Below are 24096 nucleotides of genomic sequence, written 5' to 3' on the forward strand. Positions count from 1 at the left end.
AAGGCGCGATGACATCACCCCCAGCTCATAGCTTCCTCGAGCTCTTTCCTTCCGGTGTGAGTGTCATTCCTTCCCGTCGTTCATATTTGAAGTTACCTCTCCCTCACAACACACCTCCCGTGCTTCAATTTCCTCAATACAAACACCGAAAAAGCTACTCAACCGCGCCTTTTGATACCCCAAAAAACCACCAACAAATTCCTAATTAATCCAAACAAAATGTCGTTTCTCATCGAGACCGTCGGCCGCCGCATGGCCACCCTCCCCCGCGTCGTCCCCAGAGCCGCTGCCGTCGCCCCCAGGCATTTCACCACCACCACGCCCGTCCACAAGTCCGCCACCGAGACGGTCAAGGACGGCCTGAAGACGGTCGACCGCAAGGTCAGCGACAAGCTCGTCGACGGCATCAACCTCGGCTGTAAGTCCCTCGTCTCTCCTGCCTGGGCCCTTGCTCCAGGCTGTAGGTCATTCTCACAGACACTGACATATGACTCCCACAGCTTCCGTCGCGGAAAAGGTCAAGGAAGTCACCCCCAACTCGCAGGCCGAGGCCGCCGGCAAGGCACAGGAGCTTAAGGGCGAGGCCGCCGGCAAGGCGCAGGAGCTCAAGGGCGAGGCCAAGGGCAAGGTCAATGAAGCCGCCGGCAAGGCGAAGGGTACCGCCGACCAGGTGAAGAAGAACCTGTAAACGATTTGAAACGAAACAAAAAGCATGGCTCATGACATGGGGCATTCATGGACTGCCCCCGACTGTAACACTATTATCATAAAACCTTCATAGCATGGGAAGGGGACCTGGGTCTACAAGGGGCGTTTTAAGCTAGCTCAATCGATGTTGCGATTGATGACCATTTCTAGACTTCCACCTGCGTTACATCCTAACGTGACAGCTTCGCCATGTGCCAGAGGACCGATTGCCTCGAGTCTTGCATGTCCAGAGATGTTGAAGAAAATGGCGATGACAATAGCCCTTTCTCACAGCAGCCCTCTTTAAGGCCGCACAGATTTTGTGCCTCTGGTCTGCCATGCCGTTCCCTCATGTCGCCTCATTACAGTCCCGTCATCCGTAAAATGTGTTCTTGACGTTGCTTCCTGTGACTTGATCTTCCTGGTTGCTATACCACCAACTGCCACGTAAGATGAAATGGAGATGTGGTGTTTGAGAATCGTCGCGATGGCAATAGCGATGGTGCTTTTGAGGCTACTGGGGGTTAGGCCTCCTCGTCCCAGGCCATGAAGAATCCACGAGCAGTCGTCGACGCCTTCCAGGTCTCCATGTTACCAGGCATTGCAACATCTCAGGAGCCGTTGGAGTTCGCCCTGGACCATTTTGTGAATAATTCTTTTATGAATACTTATATAACTAAAGGGAATATGAGGACCCTTTTTTTCCTCTACCCTAACCTAGGCTAGTCTCCTTAACTACTATATTATAACTTAGATAAGAGTAATAATAGTAATTAGTTCTTAGAGCTATTTACTATATTTCTTATTAAATATCCTATTAATCTCCCTTATATTATTTTTATTTTTTAGGTTCTTAGTAATCTTTTTAAATCTCTACTTAACTTAATAGAGAACTTAGTTCTAAAAGTCTTCTAAAAACCTAATATATATTATAAAGAAGTATAGAGATACTATATTATTATTCTTAGTTATAAAGATATAACTAAGCTATTATTAAATATATAGTAAATTAGTTTTTTTTAGATATTTAATATTACTAGTAATAAAGGCTATATTAATTAAATAGGGGGTATATATAAGATTTATTTTAGAGGGTTTTAAATTTAAGTTATAGTATAATAGGGGGTTACTTCTACTTAGTTAGGTAGTTTAAAAATCCCCTTTATATACCTTATAGGTTAGCTATAGAGGTTATACTATAACCCTCTATATATTTCCCTATTAGAGTTATATAGCAATTAATAAGGTGCGCCTCTAGGTGGCAAACTGTGAAGAAGAAAAGTTAGAAGGGAAGAAAGGTTCGCCCTGGAGAGGACGTGAATCCTTCTCATTCTGCATCGTGAGATGGACAACAGGTACGCGACATCTGCCAACGGCCCTCTTTATACCACGCCATTAAAGTAACGGGCCACCTTAAGGAAATCCCTGCTTCATGGCAACATCGGAGTCCCTGACAGGGGCAGGCCCATGAGGCCATCATCCAACTCGACTGCCGATGCATGGATGACGATGTCCACTTTCCCGAGGGCCCGGTCGCTTAACCAACGACCTCCACGCTTTCCAGCCCGCCGGTTTAGCTTCGCTTCTTCATCTGCACCGAAGAACCATCCCGTATTTTAGCAGCGTCTGGCAGCTCGCTGCGGCCCCGAGGCAGGAGCCCACGCTACATGGACCACCGGCGCCACGGCCGTCTACCACTAGCCCCCATATCCGCGCTGCAGCTATCGAATTGTGGCGTTTGACAGCTCTCCCCCAGCGCACATTTCACAGAGTCACAGCTGTTCTTCAAAGGTGGCTTGAATCCTTTCCGCTGATAATACGATGTTTATCTCTGCCGGCAGCCCTGGGCCAAGTCCGCCGTCACCTGCGTGTGGTGAGTGCCGGATATTAGAGACGCATCGTTAGGCAAAGGGCGATTACGGGGGTTAGCCAGGGGAAAGGTGTTGATGCACCTACCGGGCTTTGCGTGCCAGCGCCGAGGGGCAAGGCACGAAAGGGAGAGCTTCAGGAACTTGCCCCTGGATTGTGGGTTCGGGGGACTAGGTGGTCTTTCTGAGGTTTAGGCTGCGCCGAGGGAAAGACAAGCTTCTTTTGCACATTCTTCAGATGCTATTGCTCCAGCGGCATTATCATTAGGAAATCTAAGGACTGCCCAAAAAGTCTTTCCGTGGCCACAGTGATTCCCACCTGGATTAACAGCTAGCTCCCTCCTAAAAACCAAGTGAGACATCGTGCTCCAGAACAATGGGCCCCAACCACACAGCATGAGCAAAAGACGCGCGATGTTGTTCCTTTTTCTAGGCAAAACATAAGCTGGTCCCTTTGCCCAGCCCTACTGCCCCGATTGGCTGGGCTCTTTGCCTCTGCTGATCCCGCGCCCAGACATATCGTATCCTCGCTGATCCACGGTGTGCGATGTTGAAGTGCATTCCTACGAAGCATCCTGGAGCACGCCGCCGTCCTGGATTTAGTGTTGGCATGAGCAACATCGCCAACCGCGGTATCTGCCGTCCTCTCTTCCCAATGCATATCCAGGGGTTCAAATCCCCTTTGCCGACTCCAGCAGCTGTCACGCCAGCGTAGCGTCCCAAATAGTCCTCCTAACCGAATCGTACCGTCTGCTCGGCGCGTGGAGCTGGATTATCCCCGTTAGCATCAATGTCTCCCGACCGCGAATAACGTGGCTTCTTGGCCAACTGAGGCTGGACCAGGTTGACTCCCGGAGACGAGTTGCTCTGAGAGGGCAAGTGTCTGCGAACGGCCAAAACGGGCTTGCTGTAGGCTCTTCTCGCCCCCCTATTGCGACTTACACCAAAAACGGCAATTGTGGCGCACACTTCTGGATTGCCTCAGCCGCAGCAAAGGGAGGGACTTTGCGGGATATGGAACGAACACACGCGAAACGGTCTGCCCACTCTCCCTTAGCCATCGGTATCTCCCCCTCCAAGGGGGGATCTAGAACTAGACCAGAGATGATGGCCCTATCCAGCATTCTTGTATAATATTACCAATGTCCCGTTCCCCCCGTCTGACCTGAGAATGGCTCTTCAGGTTTTCCCTGCCAGGTCTTCCTCGTCTTACACCAGAACCCCAAGCGGCTTCAACTCCAGCTAGGAGCCCTTCCTCTCTCCCGGCCTCTGGTGATACTCCCCCGTCAACCAACTGCAACGATGTATCTCACCCACCACCAAAAGCCGCCGACCTCGCCCATCTGGACGCAGCCCCTCCAGCACACGGCAAGGTTCCGGTACAGGACGCTCTACATCGCCTCTGCCTTCACCCTGCTCTCCCTCTTCTGGATCTGGGGCAGCCACCGGGGCTCGTTCTACTTCGGCAGCGGCCATGGCCGCACGCTGATGCCGTCGGCCGTATGGAGGACACACACCTCGCAGCTCATCCCGCCCAAGATCTGGCAAATCGTGCTGCCCAAGAAGACGCCGCAGTCGGACAAGGATCTGGTCATTGACGCCGAGAAGCTGGGTAGCTCGGCGACGTGGACCGCCATGAACCCTGGATACGAATAGTAAGCTTCACCCATCCCCTCGAAACCAACTGTTCCCCAAACACCAATCTAACACACGACCCCCAGCACGCTCATGGGAGAGACCTCCGCCCTCGAATACGTCACCCGCCACTTCGCAAAGGAGCCCCGCATCATCGACGCCTACAAGAACATGCCCAACGTCGGCATGAAGTCCGACTTCCTGCGCTACCTCATCCTCGGCCTCGAGGGCGGCGTCTACACCGACACCGACACCGTCGCGCTCCAGCCCATCGACGACTGGGTCCCGCCACACCTGCGCGACCGCGTGCGCCTCGTCGTCGGCATCGAGTTCGACCGCCGCGACGGCAACGGGTGGTACGACATCCTCCACTGGGTGCAGTTCTGCCAGTGGACGATCGCGGCCGCGCCGGGGCACCCCGTCTTCCGCAAGATGGCGCAGCGCATCCTCGGCGCGCTCGACGGGCTGGCGGCCACGCACGAGGTGCCCGTCAACGAGGTCAAGCCGACGAGCACCGAGGTGATGAACTCGACGGGCCCCGCGGCGTGGACGGAGACGGTGTTTAAGCAGCTGCAGGAGTACGACAGCGATCTGACGGACATCAAGAACCTGTCGTATATCACGGAGCCGAAGTTGGTGGGCGACGTGCTGATTCTGCCGATTGATGGGTTCGGGATGGGGCAGCCGCATTCGAATAGTACGGTTGGGGAGCCGCCTAAGGAGGCGTTGATGAAGCATCTGTTCCATGGGTCTTGGAGGGGGGAGTGAGGGAGACATGAAGTTGGAGATGGGATGGCTAATGGCGTCGGCGTAATGGGGATCTGGGTTAACGTGGGATGATATCACTACTTCTTTTGTCATATACTTAGAGATGATGAACCTATTTCAAAGCCTTGGTTTGATGATTCCCAAAACATGAATAGTCTGAAACATGAGTCTTTCCTCTTGATGTCTCTGCATATCCCTCTTCACGGATCGTTCCGCCTCACTGATGACTTCCATATCATAGTAGAAACGTCAATTTCGAATCTGTCCCGAACGTCACTTTTAATGGTTTGAAAATGCTAAGGGATTTTCGTTTTACGATAACAGACTCACTAACACTTTTAATTGTCTGTGGAATTAGTTTGGGGTTCCTGTGTAATTAGCCTGGAAGATGATGTTGAAGTTGCCATCCTCAGGTTGAAGTTACCGCTAATTTCCTCTTTGGGTCGTCACGCAACCCCTTCGGCAGCTACCCGAATTATCCCGGCGGCACAGTAGTTCCAACATACCGCCATTCCGGAACATCCCCCTGCCGATTGAAGAAGAAAATTCTAATTAGGACCCACGGCGAGGCTAGAATGGATGACCACGTCTGCGCTCAGGTCCAGAATCAAGGCTCCTATCCAATTAGTTGAGGTCAGCGAACATACACGCCTAGTGAGCAGGTAAATGAATCGGCATTGCTGGGAAGGCGTTCAGATATCACCGATATGTCTTCTCGAGTGCTGGCGACATGTAAGGCCCATCGTAGCATCAAGCTTCGAGGCAGCAATGCATTTGCGACTTCAACAACTTCGACGTTGCAAACACGAACACCATCTCCCGCTACCAAACACCCTAATGGAGCGCGTCTACTGGCTTTGGACGGAGGTGGCGTCCGCGGAATCATGTCTCTCATCGTCTTGCAAAACATCATGAAACGAATCCAAGTCAGGAGGGGCTTGAAAGAGGAGCCTCGTCCAGTGGATTACTTCGAGCTTGCTGCTGGAACAAGCACTGGAGGTATCATTGGCCTCTTGCTGTTTCGATTCCGCATGACGGCTACCGAAGCCATCAAAACGTATGACGAGATAGCCAAAGACATATTCAAGCCCAAGATTTACGGCTACTCCATCGACTTTCTTGGTCAGAAGGTTTCTTCTTGGGTTAACAACAGCAAGTCTGTAGTCCAGAATAGTCGGTTCGATGGCGAATCTCTCAAAAAGGCCGTCCAACGGGTAGTCGCAGACCATGGTCTGGACCAGGACGACAAGACGTTGAAGGGAAATGCCCTACTTCAGCACCCGGCGGCTGGCAAGATGTAAGAATACCAAAATGACGCCCATCTTCGTAGCCTCGGGATGCATCATTAACCAAGTATGGAAATACGTAGGATCATATGCACGACGGCTCAAGACAGGGCCGAAACGGCTTTGATGAAGACATACAAGGACAACAACAACTACGTCTCCTCGATGGCAAACGACATCATGAAAGAACACCGCGACAAAATCACAATCTGCCTCGCAACGAGGGCGACGTCCGCCGCGCCGACGTACTTCCCCGAAGTCAAGTGGCCCGAGGGAGCGAAAAGGCAATTGACGTTTTGGGACGGCGGCCTTCTCAACAATAATCCTATCGACCAGCTGTGGAACTCGAGATATGACCTAGTGAAGCCAGGCGAGCCGGAGCCCAAGATCTCCTGTGTGATCAGTCTCGGCACGGGGTGGGAGAGGGCGGATTCGCCCACGGACTCTTTGCTCAAGATCACAGGGGTGCTGTCGACCGTGATGGCCTTCTCGACCAACACGAACGCCAAGGCCAAGGACTTTTCGCGGCACATATCGATGCTAAATCAGCGTGCTGAGCATGCTGATACCAAGTACATCAGATTCAACCCGTCGCTGGGGAGGAACAAGATTGGCCTTGCGGATTACAACAAGATGGAGTTGTTGAAGAAACTAGCGAGGAACTCTGTCACGCATCCGAAGGCGCATGAGTGGATTGAGAAGGCGGTCGATGCCATCTGTCCGAAGGATGCATGACTACTTATTACCTACCTTGTGTGATCTAGTGTAAGATATGTACCTGTACGAAGAATCAGCAATGTTTTGTGATTCGTGCCGAATAGTCCATACCTTGATAAGCAGTAGTTCACAAAGCTTGATTGATAACAACCATGAAATGGCTGAATTATCCACGTTCAGAGTTCGAGCTCAGATAAATCGTCTTCAAAGATTTCACCCTTCAAAAGTTGTCCTTCCTCCATCTTTGGAGCAGGAACAGGCAGAGACAACTTTCTGCGACCAAGAATCCTGGATTTAAGGGACGGCGAATCGAAAACTACCAGTGTCAAAATGGCTGGAAGTAATCCTCAAGAGAGACAAACGAGTTCCCAGGAGGAACGGGAAAGGCCGTTACAATCAACCAACCAAACTTCTCTCCCGTTTGAGATCAGACTCATGATTGCAGAACTGGTGATACAGGAAGAGGAAAGGGCACGAGAAAATGCACGAGAAAGGGCACGGCCAATGAGAAGGTACCAGCAGGAGCTAAGGGCACAGAAAGAACAAAGAACGACGAGGCTGCTGCAATTGGTAGCGGCTGGTGCAGAATGGCAGGCCATTATCGAGAAGAAAGCGCTTGCATCCTTGAAGCTACAATCAGTGGCTGACATATTGCGGCTGGGACGAATCGTCGACCGCAGACGAGAACGCTACATCAAGAGGATCCGCTTACATATTGAATTGGCAGATTACGGCCACGACGTATGCCAGCTTGCCGAGGACAAGAATACCATGAGAAAGAACAATAGGATATTCAGTCGACATCTTATACTTCTTCTCAATACCCTCTCCCAATGGAAGGACAGCAGCGGTGTGACGTTGGACCTCAGCGCTGCTTCACGCAGCGACGCTCTGCACAGCTTCAAGAAGCTGGAAAGAGATATGGACGACTGGGCGTGGGCGGATATTTCATTGACTCATGGTTGGGGTCTCGGGGCGAGGAAACGTACCCTGGGGAGCCTGCTGAACTTGGTTTCCCACAACAATGTCCAGGTCGTCCTGCCACCGGTCCCAGCCGTGGCCAGATTCATTCTTACCCGACGTCACTTCCGAAGCTTTTCCCCTGAAACTGTGAGGCTAGTCCTTGGATGCTTCCCGAATCTGGAACAGGTTGCATATGAGCCTTACGCAGGCCTTGACGCCAAGAGTCAGAGTGAGCGTGACGCCGCAAATACGGCCTTGCTGAGGAACCTTCCCAATTTCACTCGGACCGTATCGCTTTGGGAATACGATAGGGTATGGCTGAACGAAGATCCCCCCAAGAACATTGACCATGACTTGGTGCTAGCTGCGGTGGAAGCAAGCCACCGTCTGGAATCCCTCTGCGTCACATTCGCCTTAGAAGCGCACGACTTCTTCAGCGCGAAGCCTCCGTCAAGTTTTGCTCCGTGGCGCAGCCTCCACACTCTATCTCTGACGTCAAGCTACCTAACGGCAGACTCTGCGTTGGCGAACAAGGTTCTGCTCGCGGCGGGAGAGAAGGCACAACTCATGCCCCAGTTACGGATCATGGAATTGTGGCATCATGCTCGGGGGAAATCTAGTGGAAGATTAGGGTGCTTTTTGTTTCGGTATGAAGCTGGGAACGGACTGGTGAGGGCCACCGTTCACCGCGACAAGTTGTCGGCGTTTAGCCTCGCGAAGGAGGTCAAAGAGGCTTGGAAAGCTGTGGCCGGAGGCATGCTTGAGTTTCGAGTGATAGTTTTGGAGCAGTTGTATGCCTCTTACATTCAGTATCCTACGGCTGGCAGGCTCCACGGAGTATTGAGGCAGGATTTGGGAGGTGGCCCTGCAGGGATGGGAACGTGAAGTGTGGACATGTAGGACGACGCACTCTATCAGTCACATCTCCATAGGAATGTGGGGTCATCGCTCAGATCTGCTTGCGATCGTGGCGAGGGGACCATGTCTTTTTTTGCATTTCACGAACAAAAGCAGAGGCCTCATAAGGCAAATTGGGGTAAAGGTGGATCGGGCGTTGACTTGGGTTCAAAGAGTTCATAGGTACGGAGCCGTGGAAGAAGAGCTTTCTCACACAAGGTAGAAAGCTTAGCCGAGGAATCATACGTTCTACCCATCACTCTTAGAGATATCATCCTGTGTTGCGCCTTTTAAGTTGCACAAAGGATCTTTCGAGGGTCGGTGTCATTCTATGAAACATTCAATGATTCGATCTATAGCTAAAATGCTATAATTCAGACTTCAGGAGCTGTGGGTGCCTCTTGCTCAGGCTTACGGGCGTATACAAGATGCCTTGCAGATATTAGCAACGTACTTCAGTTCGAAACGTCGACTTACAGTTCCATGATCGGCTGGATGCTGGTATCCTTCAGGGCCTTTCTCATCTCGCTGATGAAAACGATGACCTCTGCATACTCCCAGCCAAGAATCTCCTTGAGTAAAAATGTCCCGAATCCCTCTAGCGACTGGTCGAGGAACTCTAAGGATGATGTGCCGACCTCCTTCAACGTGGGATCCTTAGCCCATGGGCCGATAGGGATAGGCCACTTCTTTTCGACGACGTCAATGAAACCAGCCTCGCGGAGAGCCTTGGCGATGCCGTGATCGTGGACCTGGTTTGGGATCTTGCCTATCTTGTCACAAGCCTGGCTAAGGAACTTGCGCCAGTTCTTGAAAGGGTGGTCCTCGGGAAGAGTCTGGATCTGAGAGCGGCACTCAATATCCATCTCCTTGATCTCGATGTAGCCGCCGGGCTTCATAGTCTCGAAGGCCTTCTTATAGAAGTCTACCCAGTTGGATACACTGCCTTCCATGTTTCGAACATGCACAAAGTCGAAGTGAGAGTCGGGGAAGGTCCAATCCTGTTCAATGTCGTCGATTTGGAATTTGCAGTTAGGCGGGACCCAGCCCGGCTGGATAGGCGAGATGTCAACGCCAATGACATCGGCTGACGGGAACTCATCGGCAAAGTCGCTGTTAAGATGGTCAGCCGGTGTGCCCATCGCATCTCAATCTGTGAACTCACATGGCCCAAATACCAGTTCCAGTACCAACATCGAGAACATTCTGATCAGATTGTCAATCATTTGTTCGTCTGCCGTCGTCTCAAGGTTCGCTTCATATTACCTGAGGGCTGTCGCCAAGGGGTGCAAGGAACAGTTTATCGCCAAGGAACAAGGTCATCCAGTAGTGACTGTGGGAATGTCGTGTTAGTACCCGTCACGAAAAGCTTATATTTATAGACCATACTTAATCTCCAGTCCCTCGTTCTGCCTTTCGTCATTGGGGCCCCAGTAGTCGGTCTTCTGGGTGTAGGTACGTCCATGAATGCGACGGTACTCGGTAATACTTTCGCTCAAAGACGCGGTCGAAGATGTGCGAATGCTTCGGAAATGTCAGTCGATGAGTAACCTCTGGCAATCGCCTGTGTATCTTTACCTCTCTGTTTCCGCCTGAGACTCATTGTCGGTCTCGTCGGCGGCGACATCCTGGTGGCGTTATCAAGTCAGCTGCCATCTCGTGGAGAACGGGTGTGGACTCTAGGAGAACCTACAGGATTGATGGGTCCGTCGTCGGGGACGTTGGCTGGGGGCGGCGAGCTAGTTGGCACAGCGGCTTGAGTTGGTGAGGCAGACATCGCGACTACTATTGAAGGTCTGAGGTGAAACAGTTTGGAAAAAGGAAATCAGGGAACAAAATCCGAGGGTTTGGTTCCAGGCCAAAAGACTAGTTGTGAAAACAAAACCCCGCAGAGGGGCCCTCCTCTTTTCGGAAGTGGTTCGTTATTTGTCTGTTGGTTCTCCATGCACGCACATCTGCAAGTCGGCTGGGCTCGCTAAGAATACCCAACAACCCGGCTTCCCCGGCGAATGAAAAGCCTTGCTCACAGCGGCTTCTTGGCCTTTTATGGCAGCTGTGAAGCAATTTACGACTATTGGCCGGGTAAGGCACGGGGTTAGAGCCGGTTACGGGTACCCAGCCTGCGTTTGTCTCCAGCATCCTGTCAACCCCCTGCCCACTGCAATCGGGACCAGCCACGGGGGCGACTTTTACTGAAGTATCGTCCCATCGGTGCGAAGTCTCGTAAATGCTTGATATTCATGAGAGACATCATATGCCTTGAGTATACGAGCTCAGTATGTTTTCCCAATCCGTGTCGCACCAGATCTGTTGCTCGCTCCCCATGTCCGCGAACATGAAGTCAGAAAAGCTCGAGTTCTCGTTGGGGGTTTCGACCTCCGTTCTCGTCTGCTCGGTCAACCGCTCCTCTTCTTGAACCCTCATAACCATCGCCTCGACATCGGATAGCAATGCGTCGTGGTCTTTCGCAGCGGGGTTACCGACGCGGGCCATCTCTCGTAGAAGCTCTCTCGTCCGAGAGTAGAGGGCCGCATCATGATCTCCTGACGAAGGACTTGAGATTCGGTCGCAATTGATTGATACGCGCGCGAGAGCTAGGATAGATAGTCCAGAGAAAAGATGGAGGGACTCCCAATATCCGAATTTTGCTGTTGACGAGACACTCTGTGAGCAATCTAGGGAATCGTGGAGAATAGTGAGCCCTTACCGATCTTGTCGTAATTCCAAAGACCGAGGAGAATCTTGCAATTGTTGCGAGCTGCTTGAAGACATTGCATCTTGACAGCTTTCATTGCGTCTCCCCCACCGTTTGATGGAAAGCCTGAGCGACCAGAGCTTGCTTGCTGACTATTAAGTCGACGCGTCTGGACTATGGATGAAAGTCGTTGAAGATAGAGAGGTCTCAAGAGTAAGATGGAACACTATTAATGGTTAGTAACAGTGTCTAATATGTCACTAGCCAAGATCGGGACCTGCCTGGTGGTATCTCATATAGATCGAGGCCAGGATCCGCCCGTATTGCGCTTCCATTAGTCTGGTAGGAAGGCTATCCTCAAACGTGAAGGTCATGTTGCTCGGTAAGTTAGCTCTCCAATCCTGGAGCATGTCGATGCAAGGTTTGACAATGTTCAGTCGCCTCTCGTCATCCACGTCTGAATGTTGCGCGGCAGTGATTACAACATGACGCTTTATCTCGCACAGCTGAGTTGACGCAGCCAGAAGACTTGGATTCGAGAACTGTTCCAAGTCTTCAGGAGTGAGCCCAGCTGAGCACGGTAGTTGCATTCCCTCGGGGACAGATGCAAGAGCGGGCGACACTCCCAACTCGGTGCTGATCATTCGGTCCATGCAATATGATGTCCACCAAAGTCTCTTTCTGTGCTCATTCATAATTCGAACATTCTGGTCTGCGTCAGTTGGCGTTTGCGCGGTCACTGGTTTGTGAAGCTGCAGGAGCTTGGCAAGGGCACAGCTTTGACTAGCGTACGAGTACGCCGTTTTCCTCCGATTCAGTGAATAGCAATAGAAAGCCTTGAAACCGGTCAGCTCTGGCTCTTGGTGACTTCGGATTTGACTTGCAATGAGATTGAGAGCTTCAACATCTTCTGAGACCGGCTCCTCGGACGACATTTTCAGCAGCATCAAACCCTGCTCAAAATAGTCTGACCCTGGCGGCGGTGGTGGTGCTTGTGGCGTTTCAGAAGACTCCGAGTTAGACGTTGGTGAGGAAGATATCGGAGGCAGGATGCCGTAGGGACTAGCAGGCTGTTCTCCAGTGAGCTGCATGTGTGTGGATGCAGTCATACGAGACCGATTGAAGCTTTCAGCTAGAGCCAGAACAACAGACACTCTGCAGAGCCAATTGCGGTCTTTGGATTGGGAACTGGGGTCAGAATATGTCAACATCAGTCTGTCCCGGAAATTCTTGCGGAGAAACCAATGGTATTCGCTGAAGCCCTCCTCAAAAGCTTGGAGGAGGTGAAATGCGTATGGTCTTGGGGGAAGTCTGAGATGCACCTCAGGATCTACAGAACTCGGAGTTAGTCTTCTCCTCTCGTCTTTGATTGATCAACTCACGCAAAAAGTCGAACTTGAGACGAGAGTATGTGTATTTCTCCTTCCGAGAAAGTAGTGTATGGAAGAACTTTTCCGTGCTGCAGTCTTCCGGCATCTCTTCTTTGATGGTTCTACTGGTCTTTGGAGGAGACATGGGCGCAGCAAAGTCGGGACTGTGAACGTCTGTTTGAATAGGCTCCGGTGCATGTGACGAGTTCGAGGGCGATTGATTTGATCCTCTCCGAACGGAAGCCAGCTCCTTTTCGAGCATTCGCAAATAGCTCTCCGACACAGTCGTGAACTTTTCCTTGACCGGGTAGACACACTCCCGACGGCGCACTTGGCAGCGCTGACACGGAGTTCCTGAAATCCTTCATCAACGCCATGTACCTTGCTCATTGAGCGGCAGTGGAAGACGTACCTCCATTGCATTTGAGCTTCTGTCCATGACAAGCCTTGCATGCCACAGAACTGCGGCCCTTCTGCGCTGGACTTGTCACCATGACGACGTTATTACCGGACCGATTGACTTGCTCAGTTGAGTATGCTAACGGCCCGATGTCTGCGAGGGAGCGATTCAAAACGGCAAACGCCAAGACGAAATTGAGACGAGCGATACCGGAGGCGAGATCCAAGCTGTTGGGATTGTGGCAGGGAACAGCATCGACGCGTGCACATCAATTGCGATAACACCGCATGGGATGGGTGCGGAGGCCGTCTTGATAACGGCCGGGGCGTCCAGCTTCCCATTTAAGGAGCTCGCAGAGGGGTTGTACATGCTGTTAGCGATGCCAGGCGGGGCGGCATGCATCGGCCCCAGACGCTAAGTGGTGGATATTCAGCGTAATGGTGTCGCACCGCTTTGCTCTGCGAATCGTTGATGATGCAGGGATTGGGGTTTCTGGGAAGTTGGGGTTTCATGGTGTTTAGTAGGTAGTCCTTGAGTTTGGGACTCGGTGTTGGAGATGATTGTTTGTGGAACGGGTGGCTACCTCGCTTTCCCGCCAGATGGCCAAGTCAAGGGCATGTCAGTGGCATTTGGTGTGCATTTGGCCCCTGACGCTTGGGAGAAAATGATGAGTCGGATTCCAGGGTGTTGTGGTTGCATGTTTGCTCTGCCCGGAAGCATTTCCGGCACTCATCGATCGGCTCATCATTGCACCATCTCGTCCTCCGGGTCCTCTTCCGCTCTCAGATTACGAGCAGAGAAAGAGCCTTGTCACTTCCCAAACCTTGATGTATTGTTTTTAGGATCTTCTACGGCTTCGACAACACATGTGAAGTAATTAGTGGGAGCGACCGGAGCACTGCCAGGGTGGGAACTAGTGCAGAATGAGTCTAGTGTACGAGGAACGAGACGGACGGCTCATCCCGCAGATCCCGCTTGAATCATACGAAATCCTTCATGGTCTTAGTTGTCCACAAGCCTCAACGTTCATCATTGCGGAATACCTTAGTCTACGATAAACGAAATACGGCATGCTGCTCATTTTAGAAGCCTAGTACAAACTCTCACCTGCTTCTAAAGCCTGAGAGAGAAGTAGAGCTTAGTAGGAATAGCCACATTTTTCAAGAATTTCAACAGATATAAATTATGTCCTGCAAAGTTTTAAGGAATCTAACAACCCATCATGTTCTTTTTCATCAGCTTTTAACCATCAACCATATAGCATACTTGTTAAAATGAGTAAATGCACCGAAATCCACCCCATTTGCCCAGTTGAGGCTACGGTTTATGGCTACTACCCCAATGTCGGCGGCAACGCCTTTCTCTTAACCATCTTCATTATTTGCACTGTCTCACAGCTTTCCCTCGGCGTCAAATATCGGCTTCGTGCGTTTACGACCGTCATGGTTATTGGTTGTCTGCTCGAAGCACTGGGATACATCGGCCGACTGATGATGAGCAAGAACCCCTGGAGCGGCGTCGGCTTCCGTTTGCAAGTCATCTGCCTCATTCTCGCCCCGTCGTTCCTAGCCGCGGGAATCTACCTCACGCTCAAGCACCTCGTTCTCTACATCGGCCCGGAGAATTCACGTCTTGCCCCGAAATGGTATACTTGGATTTTCATCAGCTGCGACGCAATCAGCTTTCTCATGCAGGCAGCCGGCGGTGCGGCTGCGTCCTCTAGCGACGGAGGAAGCGCGGCCGAGACGGGAAACAACATCATGATTGCCGGCATCGCGGTTCAGGTTGTCACGATGGGTATCTGCGGCTTACTTGCTGTGGACTTGCCTGGCGGACGTTCAGGAACAGGAGCCGTGGGTCAAGTGATTCGAGTGCGTGGAACCAGCCAGCACAGCCTAGTTGGATGTTCCGTTTTTATCTGTCTGCTTCCGCGGCAGCCTTTATCGCCATTTTTATCAGATGCATCTACCGGTAAGACACGTTTGAGAATACACAGCGACAGGATTGTTATTAACTGTATGCCATGTAGTCTCCCGGAAATGGCTGGCGGTTGGGGCAACCCACTTATGCGCAAAGAAGAAGAGTTCATTGTCCTCGATGGCATGTAAGTTTGGCAGAAGTTGATGCATTTGGGGCGGCTTCGATGTTGACCTGGACCTCTAGGATGATTGCAGTTGCGTGTCTTCTGGTGTCAATTGCGCATCCCGGAATCTTCTTCCCTGCTATTAGCTCTCGTGAAGGAGAGACCTCGAAGACCCAGGCTAAGAGTACTCACCCGGTTGACTCCGAATATCCTATGGGAAGCGTACCCGCCTCCTCATGATCTACGCCGTGTCTACCACTACATCAACATTCTCGGGCTACTAACAAGGCTTCCAAAACCGCGAATGGGACTTGTGATTGGCTGCGCCGAGGCTTGGGTCAATGCGTCCGGCAGGTGCTTCATGTTGGTTTCTATTTGATTACACTATGGATTGCTCCGACAAAGTGGTCGGTAGTAAATGAGAGTTTGGACTTAAGTAGCTGTAAGTTATGATTGGTTCAGAGACGATAGAAGCCAAATAGATTGAGGGCAGACAATACATACACTTATTCACCTAGCTCGGGCTTTCAATCTGTCCGAGTAAGTCAACCAAGCGAATTTCCGCCCGTGCGTGGAGAGATTGACGAACCATAGCCCGAAAGCCAAGACTCCTGACCGTAAAATCACGAATGCTACCTCAGCGATCTTCCGGACCAGCCGGATGGAACGTTTGCAGTCTTGTCTAATAGAGGCAAGTCAACAACGTCCAGCATCTAGGTAAACTAAATGCTCAGTCTTCAGGTCTAGGCGCAGGAGAGGTTGCGAAAGCTGCAAGTCACCAAGCCGCTAGGTAAGACCAGCCTGTCAGCACTACACAATCAGTGGCTTAGCTGCTGACGCCGCGCCGCCAACATTGAGCACCGCACATAAATCTAGGCGTCGTCGTACTCTCTCGTACACTTTTCCTCATTCCAACTTACAACGCTCTATTTGTCGAAAATTTGAAGCTCATCCTGCAGTTATGCCGAGTCGACGTCCACACGTGAAGTCGCGTTTAGGCTGTGCTCAATGCAAGGCTCGTCGCGTCAAGGCAAGGACATCGATCTCACGGTCTGACTGTTGACTGACACAGAGCCTACTAGTGCGACGAGACGTACCCAAAATGCAGGAATTGTCAGCGGTTCGGGAAGAGCTGCTCATATGCATGGGCAGACCCGTACTCCAAAGCGGCGAATATTGCAGATATTTCTTCGCCAACTAGCAGTCCTGAAAATCACGCCATGGGGAGAGACATTCCTTCGATGGTCCAACTCACGTTCGACGCGCTGGACATGAAGCTGATGCACCATTTCTCCACATCGACGGCGAGGTCGTTGTCCTTGATCCCGGATGCACAGCATATATGGCAACACTCGATACCGAATTTGGCTTACGAACAACCTCTGTTGATGCATGGTATTCTTGCCCTGGCCGGAACACATCTCGCCTACTCCATATGTAGCATCGAGGATATGCCGCGGAGCCAGGTCTACGTACGAGCTCTCCATCATCAGCAACTTGGACTCCAATTGTTTCGCCACCAGCTGCAGTACCTCGAAGATACTACTGCCGAGTATGAACCTCTGGTCATGTTTTCCGCCATAATATGCATCTTGACTTTCGCTCAGCTGCAAACTACTCAAGAGAATTTCAAACTCACCAACATCCTTGAAATATTCGCCGCATTACGAGGGAAGCGAGCTCTGTGGGCGTCAGTAGGGAAAGCGCCTCATAGCCAGGAGTTGGCAAAGCTTTTGTACGAGCCGCGAGACTCCGAGACGCCAGGGTTTGAATCCGAACTGTTAGCACTGGCCGGTCTTCAAACTGCAGCCAAGAATCCAGTGCTGAAGGACGCTATCATACAATTACGACCGTCCTTAGTTAGACAGGCCCCTGAATTTCGGCTCGTTGGAGGCTGGCCTACAACTGTCTCTGACGACTTTATCACCCTCTTACAGATGAGGGATTCGATGGCACTACAAATCTTGCAGAGTTACTGTGCTGTTTTGTCATCTCTACGGGATCTGTGGTGGGTCGGGGATTGCGGAGAGAAATTCCGTAGAGCGACTGGTCTGTTGAACTGAGATGAGCTAATTGGTTTTTAAAGGACTCATTCCCGACCTCCTGAGGTCATGTGCTTGAATTACTATAGTGTTTCTCATCTTGTATTTAAGTATGCCTTCAAAGACGGCTCCAAGTCCATGGCAGCTTACCACCTCCTGCAGCATTACGGCTTCGCCAACCCGACAAGTCGGAAAGATCTCGAAGAGGCCATGGGTGTGGATCCTGTGTGCCCTCAGGAACTCGGCCATTCTTCCAAGACCATAAGTCCTTGTAATCCTCACTCAGTTTGCCCTCCAACATGTCAATAACATACTTGCCAATGATTGGCAAGAACTTGAAACCGTGATTAGAGCCAACTGTGGCGACGAAGAGGTTTTTAGTGTTGGGGTACGGGCAAACTCTGAAGTTCAAGTCTGAGGCAATTCCATCCCTGTTCTCGGTGTCAGCAGTTGAACCTGTCGTCTCTTTGCATGCATCAACACGATCTTTAAACTTACCAGCAAAGCTTGGTGGAAACGAATGGTCGATCAGCTAGCTCTGGAATCATCTCACGAACGAAGGTCCGCATTTCCTCCTCAATTTCCTTGGGACACCCGTCATCTGGGTAGTCCGCAAGAGAATGCGTCACTGAAGCTCCCGCAACATATCGGTTGCGATAGTTCGTGAGCAAGCGCACACTGCAGAGTTTGATCAACCCGTTCTCATCTGGTGGGAAAATGATGCCTAGGGTATGTTAGGAACCCATGTCAAGTTGCGTCCGATGCAGGGAATATTAACCGACCTTGTTCAAAGTCATCAATAATGGGGATGTCCTTGTACTTCTCAACCTCATGTGGCTCCAGCTTCATCACACAGATGACGGACGTTTGTGCCACAACCTCCTTCTTCGCATCCACTAGCGTCGCCGTGTTGGCACCAGTTGCGAGCACGACAATGTCAGCCGTGTAAATGGTACCGTCTGCAGCGATAGCGCCTTTGCAAGTTCCGTCGCTGTCATACAGCAGCTTCTTGACGTATCCGGCCTCTCCGCTAATGTACTTGACACCCTGGGCTTTCGCGGCGTTGGCCATTCTCAAGAGCGCCTGACCGGATGGCACCTAGAACAAGTCCCACGTCAGTTCACTCCACAACATCAAGTACTATTTATCATCATTGATAAGGAACTCACCCAACCAGCCACAGGACTCCAAAGATTCGTCCAGTCTGGGAAGTCGCCCGTCAGGACGGGCCACCTCTGCTTCATCTCTTCCGTCGACATGAACTTGACACCTTCACGGCCGGCCTTCTTCGCGGTCTCAACGGCGCTGTGGAGCCATCCCCGGGTCATGCTGTGCCCGCTCATGATCCACCCCGTCTCGCGGTACATGCCTGCAAAGATAGAGCTGGGATTGGTCCACTCCCGCATGGTCTCGTCGCCGAGCTTGGCGTACAGCGGGTTGGGGTAGTCGGCGCGGACGACCTTGTTCAAATCGGTCGCTGCTGAATCTTTGGAAGGCGCATCGAAGCGATCGAGGACTGTGACGGAGCTGTATCCACGTAGGGACATGTGGTATGCCGTGGAGGTCCCGAAGACGCCGCCTCCCACGATGAGAACGGATGGTTTAGACATTGTATTTGAGATGGATTGTGATGTTTCTCGCTGCAATGTTGCTGGTACAAAGCCGGTTCTTGGGGTTCGGTTGATTCAACTCTATTCTTGCGGCCCTTCCACGCGGTCAACTATAAATGGCTATAAAACAACAAGTTGCAATCGGCTCACAAAGCAAACTCGACCGATCATGAAGCCGACGCAATCTTCGGCGAGCGCATCGGCTTAAGCACACCGCAAAGTGCATTGTGAAGTACCCAACTTTCCCCGCGTTTGCGAACGTCAATCGATCCACAATGAAGAGCAATTCAAAGTGAGACGGCCAACAATACGCGCATGTTTGTACCCTCCAAGTCCGACGTCGATTAGCGGCAGACTAGGCAAATGCGTCACCTTGCCGCGGGAGACCCCTGGTCCAAGAGATACTGCACAATGCTCATCAACCAACAAGGATTCCACGAGCGGTCATCACGGAGGCGGGCACCAACTCCGTGAATGCCCAGGCTCCAAGAAATTTCAATCGGCATCAGACCGCCGATGTCGAAAGCGAGCCTGGCCGCACAAAAAGATAAAAGGAGCCATCGTCAGACCCGCCCGCCAGTTCGGTTTCTCGTGCTCTAGCGGCCGACTGATAAGTCACCGCATCCTTACGGGCTTCAATTTCCATTACCATCACCACCCCGCAATCCCGTGAACCCACCAGACCCGCCGGCAATCCGTGCATTAACAGCCGATACCTACGAACCGTGAGGACGTGTTGACCTCCGGGCGGAGAACGTTGCATTTGGGGCATTTCATCCGCTGGCCTCTTCCTTGTCCGCACCTATCTCGTGAGAGATAGCGTTATCGCCGATTGGGGGGAGCTTTCCGGCTTGGACCTGCCCATCGCTGAGGTATCTCGCACAGGGAGATACCTCTAGGTTGGGCAACATTGAGGGATTGGAGGTTTTGAGGAATTGAGCTGCTGATCAAAGTCGGCCAATGTGTGCTTATTGCCGTCTCTACCTCCGTCCTTGTTGAGGCCAATTATTTAACAGCGTCCTGGGACCAGACTTGAGGTGCCTTAACCGGGAACGTTTTGGCACGAGGACGTTACTACCGTCCAAAGCAAAGTTCAACATGGCGACCGGTATGAAGACCGATAACGAAGACGCAGTCAAGGTTGACTCCCAGAAAAAGAAGTACGATACCACCGACGAGAGCAGAGCCAGTTTTGAAGGACAAACTACGGAATGGTCGGCTAGGCCGTTGCCGGAACTTCTAAGGGACTTGTCAGAGGAGGAATTGGAGAAGCTTGAGAAGAAGTTGATTCGAAAAGTCGATATGCGAATGTTGCCGACCATGATCTTGATCTACATTATGAACTATCTGGACAGGTTAGTTTCTGAGTAGTTCAAAGCCCGGGTTCCAGACTTACCGACTGATTAGGAACGCCATCGGATCAGCGAGACTGGGAGGTTTAGAAAAGGATCTAGGATTAACGGGCAGCGAGTTCCAAGTAAGCAATCTTCAGCCCATGCTCTATTTCAATGCGAACGACGGCTGACGACTTTGGCACTCAGACGTGCGTATCGATCCTCTTTGTCGGATACATCTTGATGCAGGTACCGTCCAACATGTTTCTGAACAAGGTAAGACTGAAAACCCAGCCCAGGACGATTGGAAAACAAACTGACGAATATTTAAAACAGATCGGTCGTCCTGCAATCTACTTGACAGGATGCATGGCAGTCTGGGTAAGCATGACGTTTCCTGGTTCCATTCCCAGTCAATTAAGCGATCTACCACTTCCCGCTGCCCATCATCGCACGGCTGCATTGCATGAGTGTAACGTGACTGGGGATGCCACAACCGGATCTCGGGTTGTGTAACCACACATCACGGAACAGTGTTTTGGCTGACATGAATTGCCAGGGAGTACTGTGTGCCTGCAGCGGCGCAGCGCATAGCTTCGGCGGTCTCTTGGCAACTCGCTTTCTTCTTGGTTTCGTGGAAGCAGCATTCTACCCAGGTTCGCAGCACCCAATAAGTCTCCCATTGTAGGATCGCATTGCTAACGAAATGCTCGAACAGGATGTCTTGCGACCCTGAGTGCGTGGTACGTCCGCAAGGAACTCGGCGTTCGGACCGGCCTCTTTTACAGCGGTTCAATGCTTTCCGGAGCCTTCTCAGGCCTCATCGCCGCAGGAATAACAAACGGCATGGACGGCCTCGGCGGCCTGCTCGCGTGGCGTTGGCTCTTCATCATCGAGGGCTCGCTGACGGTTCTCATCGCCTGCGCCGCCTTCTTCATCCTCCCCGATTTCCCGGCAAATACAAAATGGCTCACGGAGCAAGAACGTCAGATGGCCATGTGGCGCATGGAGGTCGACGCCGCGGGCGAGGAGGACTGGACTTCGTCGTCCGAGCAGCCCATCTTTGCCGGGTTCAAGATGATCATGGTCGACCCCATCAACTGGATCCTCGTCGTGCTGGTGTACGGAGCGGCGAGCTCCATCTCGATCAACAGCTTCTTCCCCACCGTCGTGGGGAGTCTCGGCAAGGACCGCATCACGACGCTGCTCCTGACGTCGCCGCCGTATCTGCTCGCGTGCATCGCCTGTGCGGCGGTGTCGTGGAACGCGGACCGCACGAACGAGCGGTTCTGGCACACCGTTGCGCCGTTGGCCTGCTCGCTGCTGGGGTTCATTATCTCGAGTGCCGCGACGGGGATCGGTCCGCGGTACTTTGGTGCCATGATTATGCTGCCCGGCATCTACACGGGCTTCAACATGTCGATGGTTTGGACCGCTAACACAATGTATCGACCCGCTGCCAAGCGTGCGGCCGCCGTTGCATTTAACAACGCGTTCTCGACGCTGGCAGGTATTTACGGCTCGTACCTGTATCCAAACAATGCCGCCCCGCGGTTCGTGTTGGCGTTCAGTGTGAATGCTGCCATGGCTTTCATGGCTATCATCGCCGCTGTTGTACTGCACTTCGTGTTGAAGAGAGAAAACAGGAAGCTGGAGTTGAAGGAGCAAGAAGCTGAGGCTGCTGGGCAAGTGATTGCTGTCGGCAAGGGATTTAGGTATCTTATCTGAAGAGCCAGCTGATAGTACTAGTTGTGGCGAAAGTTTTAGTGTCCCAAATTATGTAGCGTTCCATCTCTGGTGTTCCCATATCTCAAATTATAACTCACAGTCAATGGCGCGAAGCCATTCAAGACTTTTGAAGACTTCGAGGTTTACGCGAAAGACGGTACAGCGCTGCCGGAGCTGATCGCAGTAGTCATGATACCGAGATAGTCCATCAGTACCTCGTCATCTTTGTGCAGGTCTTGCTGCGCCCAGATGGATCTGACTGTGTTCCTAACCCCCTCAATACTACGGATGCGCGTATCCCTCTGTGTCCTTTCGATCAGGTTGACAATGGCTAATCTTTGGTCGTCCCTGTGTGCTTCGCAAGCTAGGATGAGCAAGGGAAAGAAATGCTCACAGGAGCATGACTTAATAGGGCCCGCGAATGCGGCATCGACGAGAGCGTCGAGGTCTTCCGTCGCCTCCCACGGGCTTTGGGAGACTCGCGCAAGATAGATCTGCGTTGCTATTTGGTAGAGGTGGACGGCAAACATGGCATCAGGCGTGGGCTCGGCGGAGGCTGCCTCGATGGAGACGTTTCCTACCCTGCTCTTCAAATCTTGGAGATGAGTTTGGTACTTCGTACTGCTGGTCCGGGGATCTCTTGGGTCGAGAACTGTATCGCAGACTTCGGATAGCAGATTCAAGATCGCATATGTAGGATTGACGGTAGGATGGGTCTAGGAAAGAGCACATCAGTGGAAGCCAACGAGGCTGGTGATGGAGAGATCCCTCACAAGTCTGTGCCTTGTCAAAGAAATCTGTTCAGCAACTTGGAGCCCACGGGCACTTCTTGATGGCCCCTCTGCAACCAGTGAATTGTGTCGCCAATGATGCATAGCGAAGCGTGAAAGTGTTTCGTGATAGTGCACCCATTGAAGGAGCCGACCCGTGTCGTTATTAGGCGTTTGATCCCTCAGGGGAGTTGCTTGTACCATGTCTGTAGCCCCCCATACATGCAAAAGCCATTCACTAGTGCCCTCAAGTGGCTGCAATGTCTAGAGCTTAATGTTAGGACCTACGTTCTGCCAGCCAATTTCAATAGACACTCACTTCGAACGCCCCTAGAAGCATAGACGCAGCTACGTGTTGTGCAGCTTTCCCTGAAGTCAAAGTATCGCCCTTGACCGAAGCCGAGAGCGTCTGGAGAGCGCGGCCCTTGAGCTGTATGGTATGCCCATTGAGACCATGGCGGTGAAGCGAAGAGAAGGCGAGTAAAGCGTGGAAGAGAGCGACGCCGGAGACTTCATCATGCACTAAAGCCATCCCAAGGAGTACATCCCGTATCTCAGAAGAACGTTGGCCAAATGTGACCAACGACACATGAGCAAAGTTATGGACTGCCAAGTATTAGAGGTTGACAGTGGATGTCCAGCATAGAGGCTTACAGTGATAGATGAGGTCCATATGATGGATCTGCTGATGAGGCTGCAATCTCAACTTTGGGGAAGGTTCCAAGGGGCGAGAAAGCCGTGATTCTCCGGCCCTATAGCCGTACTCTTCCAGATCCTGTCCAAAGGTATTCAGGAATACAGCTTTGCCAGACTCCCGGCGGCTCGGAAAATTGACAATATCCTGAGTGATTTTTACAGTTATTGCACGCTTTCTGTCGTTCTGTCTGGGCCAGGAAAGCCGAATCTCATATCCATGGCATTCTCTCCTTGACCTTGCGCACTTTTGGCACTTTGGCCGAGTTCCGTCACATTGGATCTTGCGATCTAAACAAAGCGATTAGATGGTCTCTCTTACCTGCATTAATATTATGTACTTGGTGTCATCACTGACCTGCGCATGTCCAGCAGCCTTTCCGGACCTTCATTTGAACGACGGATGGACCGGATATGTTGGATCCGGGCACGGCGAGTTCTGAAAGCCGACTTCTGGGGAGATCAGACCCCCGTAAGTCGAAGGGCTCGGAGAAAGTTGCTTTCGATGGGGTTGCTGACGCTTTTATTGACTTCGCAATGCAGCCACAAG

At 51.9% G+C, this 24096-nt stretch overlaps 12 protein-coding genes across 12 annotated transcripts; 7 read left to right on the top strand and 5 right to left on the bottom strand.

The window, feature by feature from the left end:
• Positions 1-219: 219 nt before the first annotated feature.
• Positions 220-688, top strand: GCG54_00005520 (uncharacterized protein; the record flags this gene model as incomplete). The annotated part of the gene is made up of 2 exons (XM_045405542.1): positions 220-418; positions 501-688. The coding sequence occupies 2 exons, from the start codon at positions 220-222 to the stop codon at positions 686-688; spliced, it is 387 nt and encodes a 128-aa protein (XP_045260523.1).
• A 3169-nt stretch (positions 689-3857) lies between these two features.
• Positions 3858-4958, top strand: GCG54_00005521 (Initiation-specific alpha-1 6-mannosyltransferase; the record flags this gene model as incomplete). Its single annotated transcript, XM_045405543.1, has 2 exons — positions 3858-4210; positions 4277-4958. The coding sequence occupies 2 exons, from the start codon at positions 3858-3860 to the stop codon at positions 4956-4958; spliced, it is 1035 nt and encodes a 344-aa protein (XP_045260524.1).
• An 884-nt stretch (positions 4959-5842) lies between these two features.
• On the top strand, positions 5843-6979 carry GCG54_00005522 (Patatin-like protein 4; the record flags this gene model as incomplete). Its single annotated transcript, XM_045405544.1, has 2 exons — positions 5843-6255; positions 6328-6979. The coding sequence occupies 2 exons, from the start codon at positions 5843-5845 to the stop codon at positions 6977-6979; spliced, it is 1065 nt and encodes a 354-aa protein (XP_045260525.1).
• A 486-nt stretch (positions 6980-7465) lies between these two features.
• On the top strand, positions 7466-8809 carry GCG54_00005523 (uncharacterized protein; the record flags this gene model as incomplete). The annotated part of the gene is made up of 1 exon (XM_045405545.1): positions 7466-8809. One exon carries the CDS (start codon positions 7466-7468, stop codon positions 8807-8809), a length of 1344 nt encoding a protein of 447 aa, XP_045260526.1.
• A 386-nt stretch (positions 8810-9195) lies between these two features.
• GCG54_00005524 (Secondary metabolism regulator LAE1) lies at positions 9196-10598 on the bottom strand (the record flags this gene model as incomplete). The annotated part of the gene is made up of 7 exons (XM_045405546.1): positions 9196-9253; positions 9299-9934; positions 9987-10027; positions 10088-10154; positions 10211-10345; positions 10400-10449; positions 10515-10598. The coding sequence occupies 7 exons, from the start codon at positions 10596-10598 to the stop codon at positions 9196-9198; spliced, it is 1071 nt and encodes a 356-aa protein (XP_045260527.1).
• Positions 10599-11071: 473 nt separating this feature from the next.
• Positions 11072-11613, bottom strand: GCG54_00005525 (uncharacterized protein; the record flags this gene model as incomplete). The annotated part of the gene is made up of 2 exons (XM_045405547.1): positions 11072-11496; positions 11529-11613. The coding sequence occupies 2 exons, from the start codon at positions 11611-11613 to the stop codon at positions 11072-11074; spliced, it is 510 nt and encodes a 169-aa protein (XP_045260528.1).
• A 163-nt stretch (positions 11614-11776) lies between these two features.
• Positions 11777-13380, bottom strand: GCG54_00005526 (uncharacterized protein; the record flags this gene model as incomplete). The annotated part of the gene is made up of 3 exons (XM_045405548.1): positions 11777-12846; positions 12899-13240; positions 13299-13380. The coding sequence occupies 3 exons, from the start codon at positions 13378-13380 to the stop codon at positions 11777-11779; spliced, it is 1494 nt and encodes a 497-aa protein (XP_045260529.1).
• Positions 13381-14560: 1180 nt separating this feature from the next.
• GCG54_00005527 (Protoporphyrin uptake protein 1) lies at positions 14561-15609 on the top strand (the record flags this gene model as incomplete). Its single annotated transcript, XM_045405549.1, has 4 exons — positions 14561-15157; positions 15181-15257; positions 15316-15390; positions 15450-15609. 4 exons carry the CDS (start codon positions 14561-14563, stop codon positions 15607-15609), a joined length of 909 nt encoding a protein of 302 aa, XP_045260530.1.
• A 719-nt stretch (positions 15610-16328) lies between these two features.
• GCG54_00005528 (uncharacterized protein) lies at positions 16329-17432 on the top strand (the record flags this gene model as incomplete). Its single annotated transcript, XM_045405550.1, has 2 exons — positions 16329-16419; positions 16452-17432. The coding sequence occupies exons 1-2, from the start codon at positions 16378-16380 to the stop codon at positions 17430-17432; spliced, it is 1023 nt and encodes a 340-aa protein (XP_045260531.1). The 5' UTR covers positions 16329-16377.
• A 97-nt stretch (positions 17433-17529) lies between these two features.
• On the bottom strand, positions 17530-19021 carry GCG54_00005529 (uncharacterized protein; the record flags this gene model as incomplete). The annotated part of the gene is made up of 4 exons (XM_045405551.1): positions 17530-17842; positions 17910-18135; positions 18194-18509; positions 18581-19021. 4 exons carry the CDS (start codon positions 19019-19021, stop codon positions 17530-17532), a joined length of 1296 nt encoding a protein of 431 aa, XP_045260532.1.
• Positions 19022-20119: 1098 nt separating this feature from the next.
• On the top strand, positions 20120-22083 carry GCG54_00005530 (putative transporter C11D3.18C; the record flags this gene model as incomplete). The annotated part of the gene is given in 6 exon segments (XM_045405552.1): positions 20120-20376; positions 20393-20498; positions 20563-20631; positions 20692-20736; positions 20915-21011; positions 21074-22083. The coding sequence occupies 6 exon segments, from the start codon at positions 20120-20122 to the stop codon at positions 22081-22083; spliced, it is 1584 nt and encodes a 527-aa protein (XP_045260533.1).
• Positions 22084-22226: 143 nt separating this feature from the next.
• GCG54_00005531 (uncharacterized protein) lies at positions 22227-23938 on the bottom strand (the record flags this gene model as incomplete). Its single annotated transcript, XM_045405553.1, has 5 exons — positions 22227-22799; positions 22830-23108; positions 23173-23459; positions 23508-23837; positions 23905-23938. The coding sequence occupies 5 exons, from the start codon at positions 23936-23938 to the stop codon at positions 22227-22229; spliced, it is 1503 nt and encodes a 500-aa protein (XP_045260534.1).
• Between the last annotated feature and the right edge of the window lie 158 nt (positions 23939-24096).

This window comes from Colletotrichum gloeosporioides, assembly GCF_011800055.1.
Source record: "Colletotrichum gloeosporioides strain Lc1 chromosome Unknown consensus_67, whole genome shotgun sequence".
In the NCBI taxonomy this organism is placed as follows: domain Eukaryota; kingdom Fungi; phylum Ascomycota; class Sordariomycetes; order Glomerellales; family Glomerellaceae; genus Colletotrichum; species Colletotrichum gloeosporioides.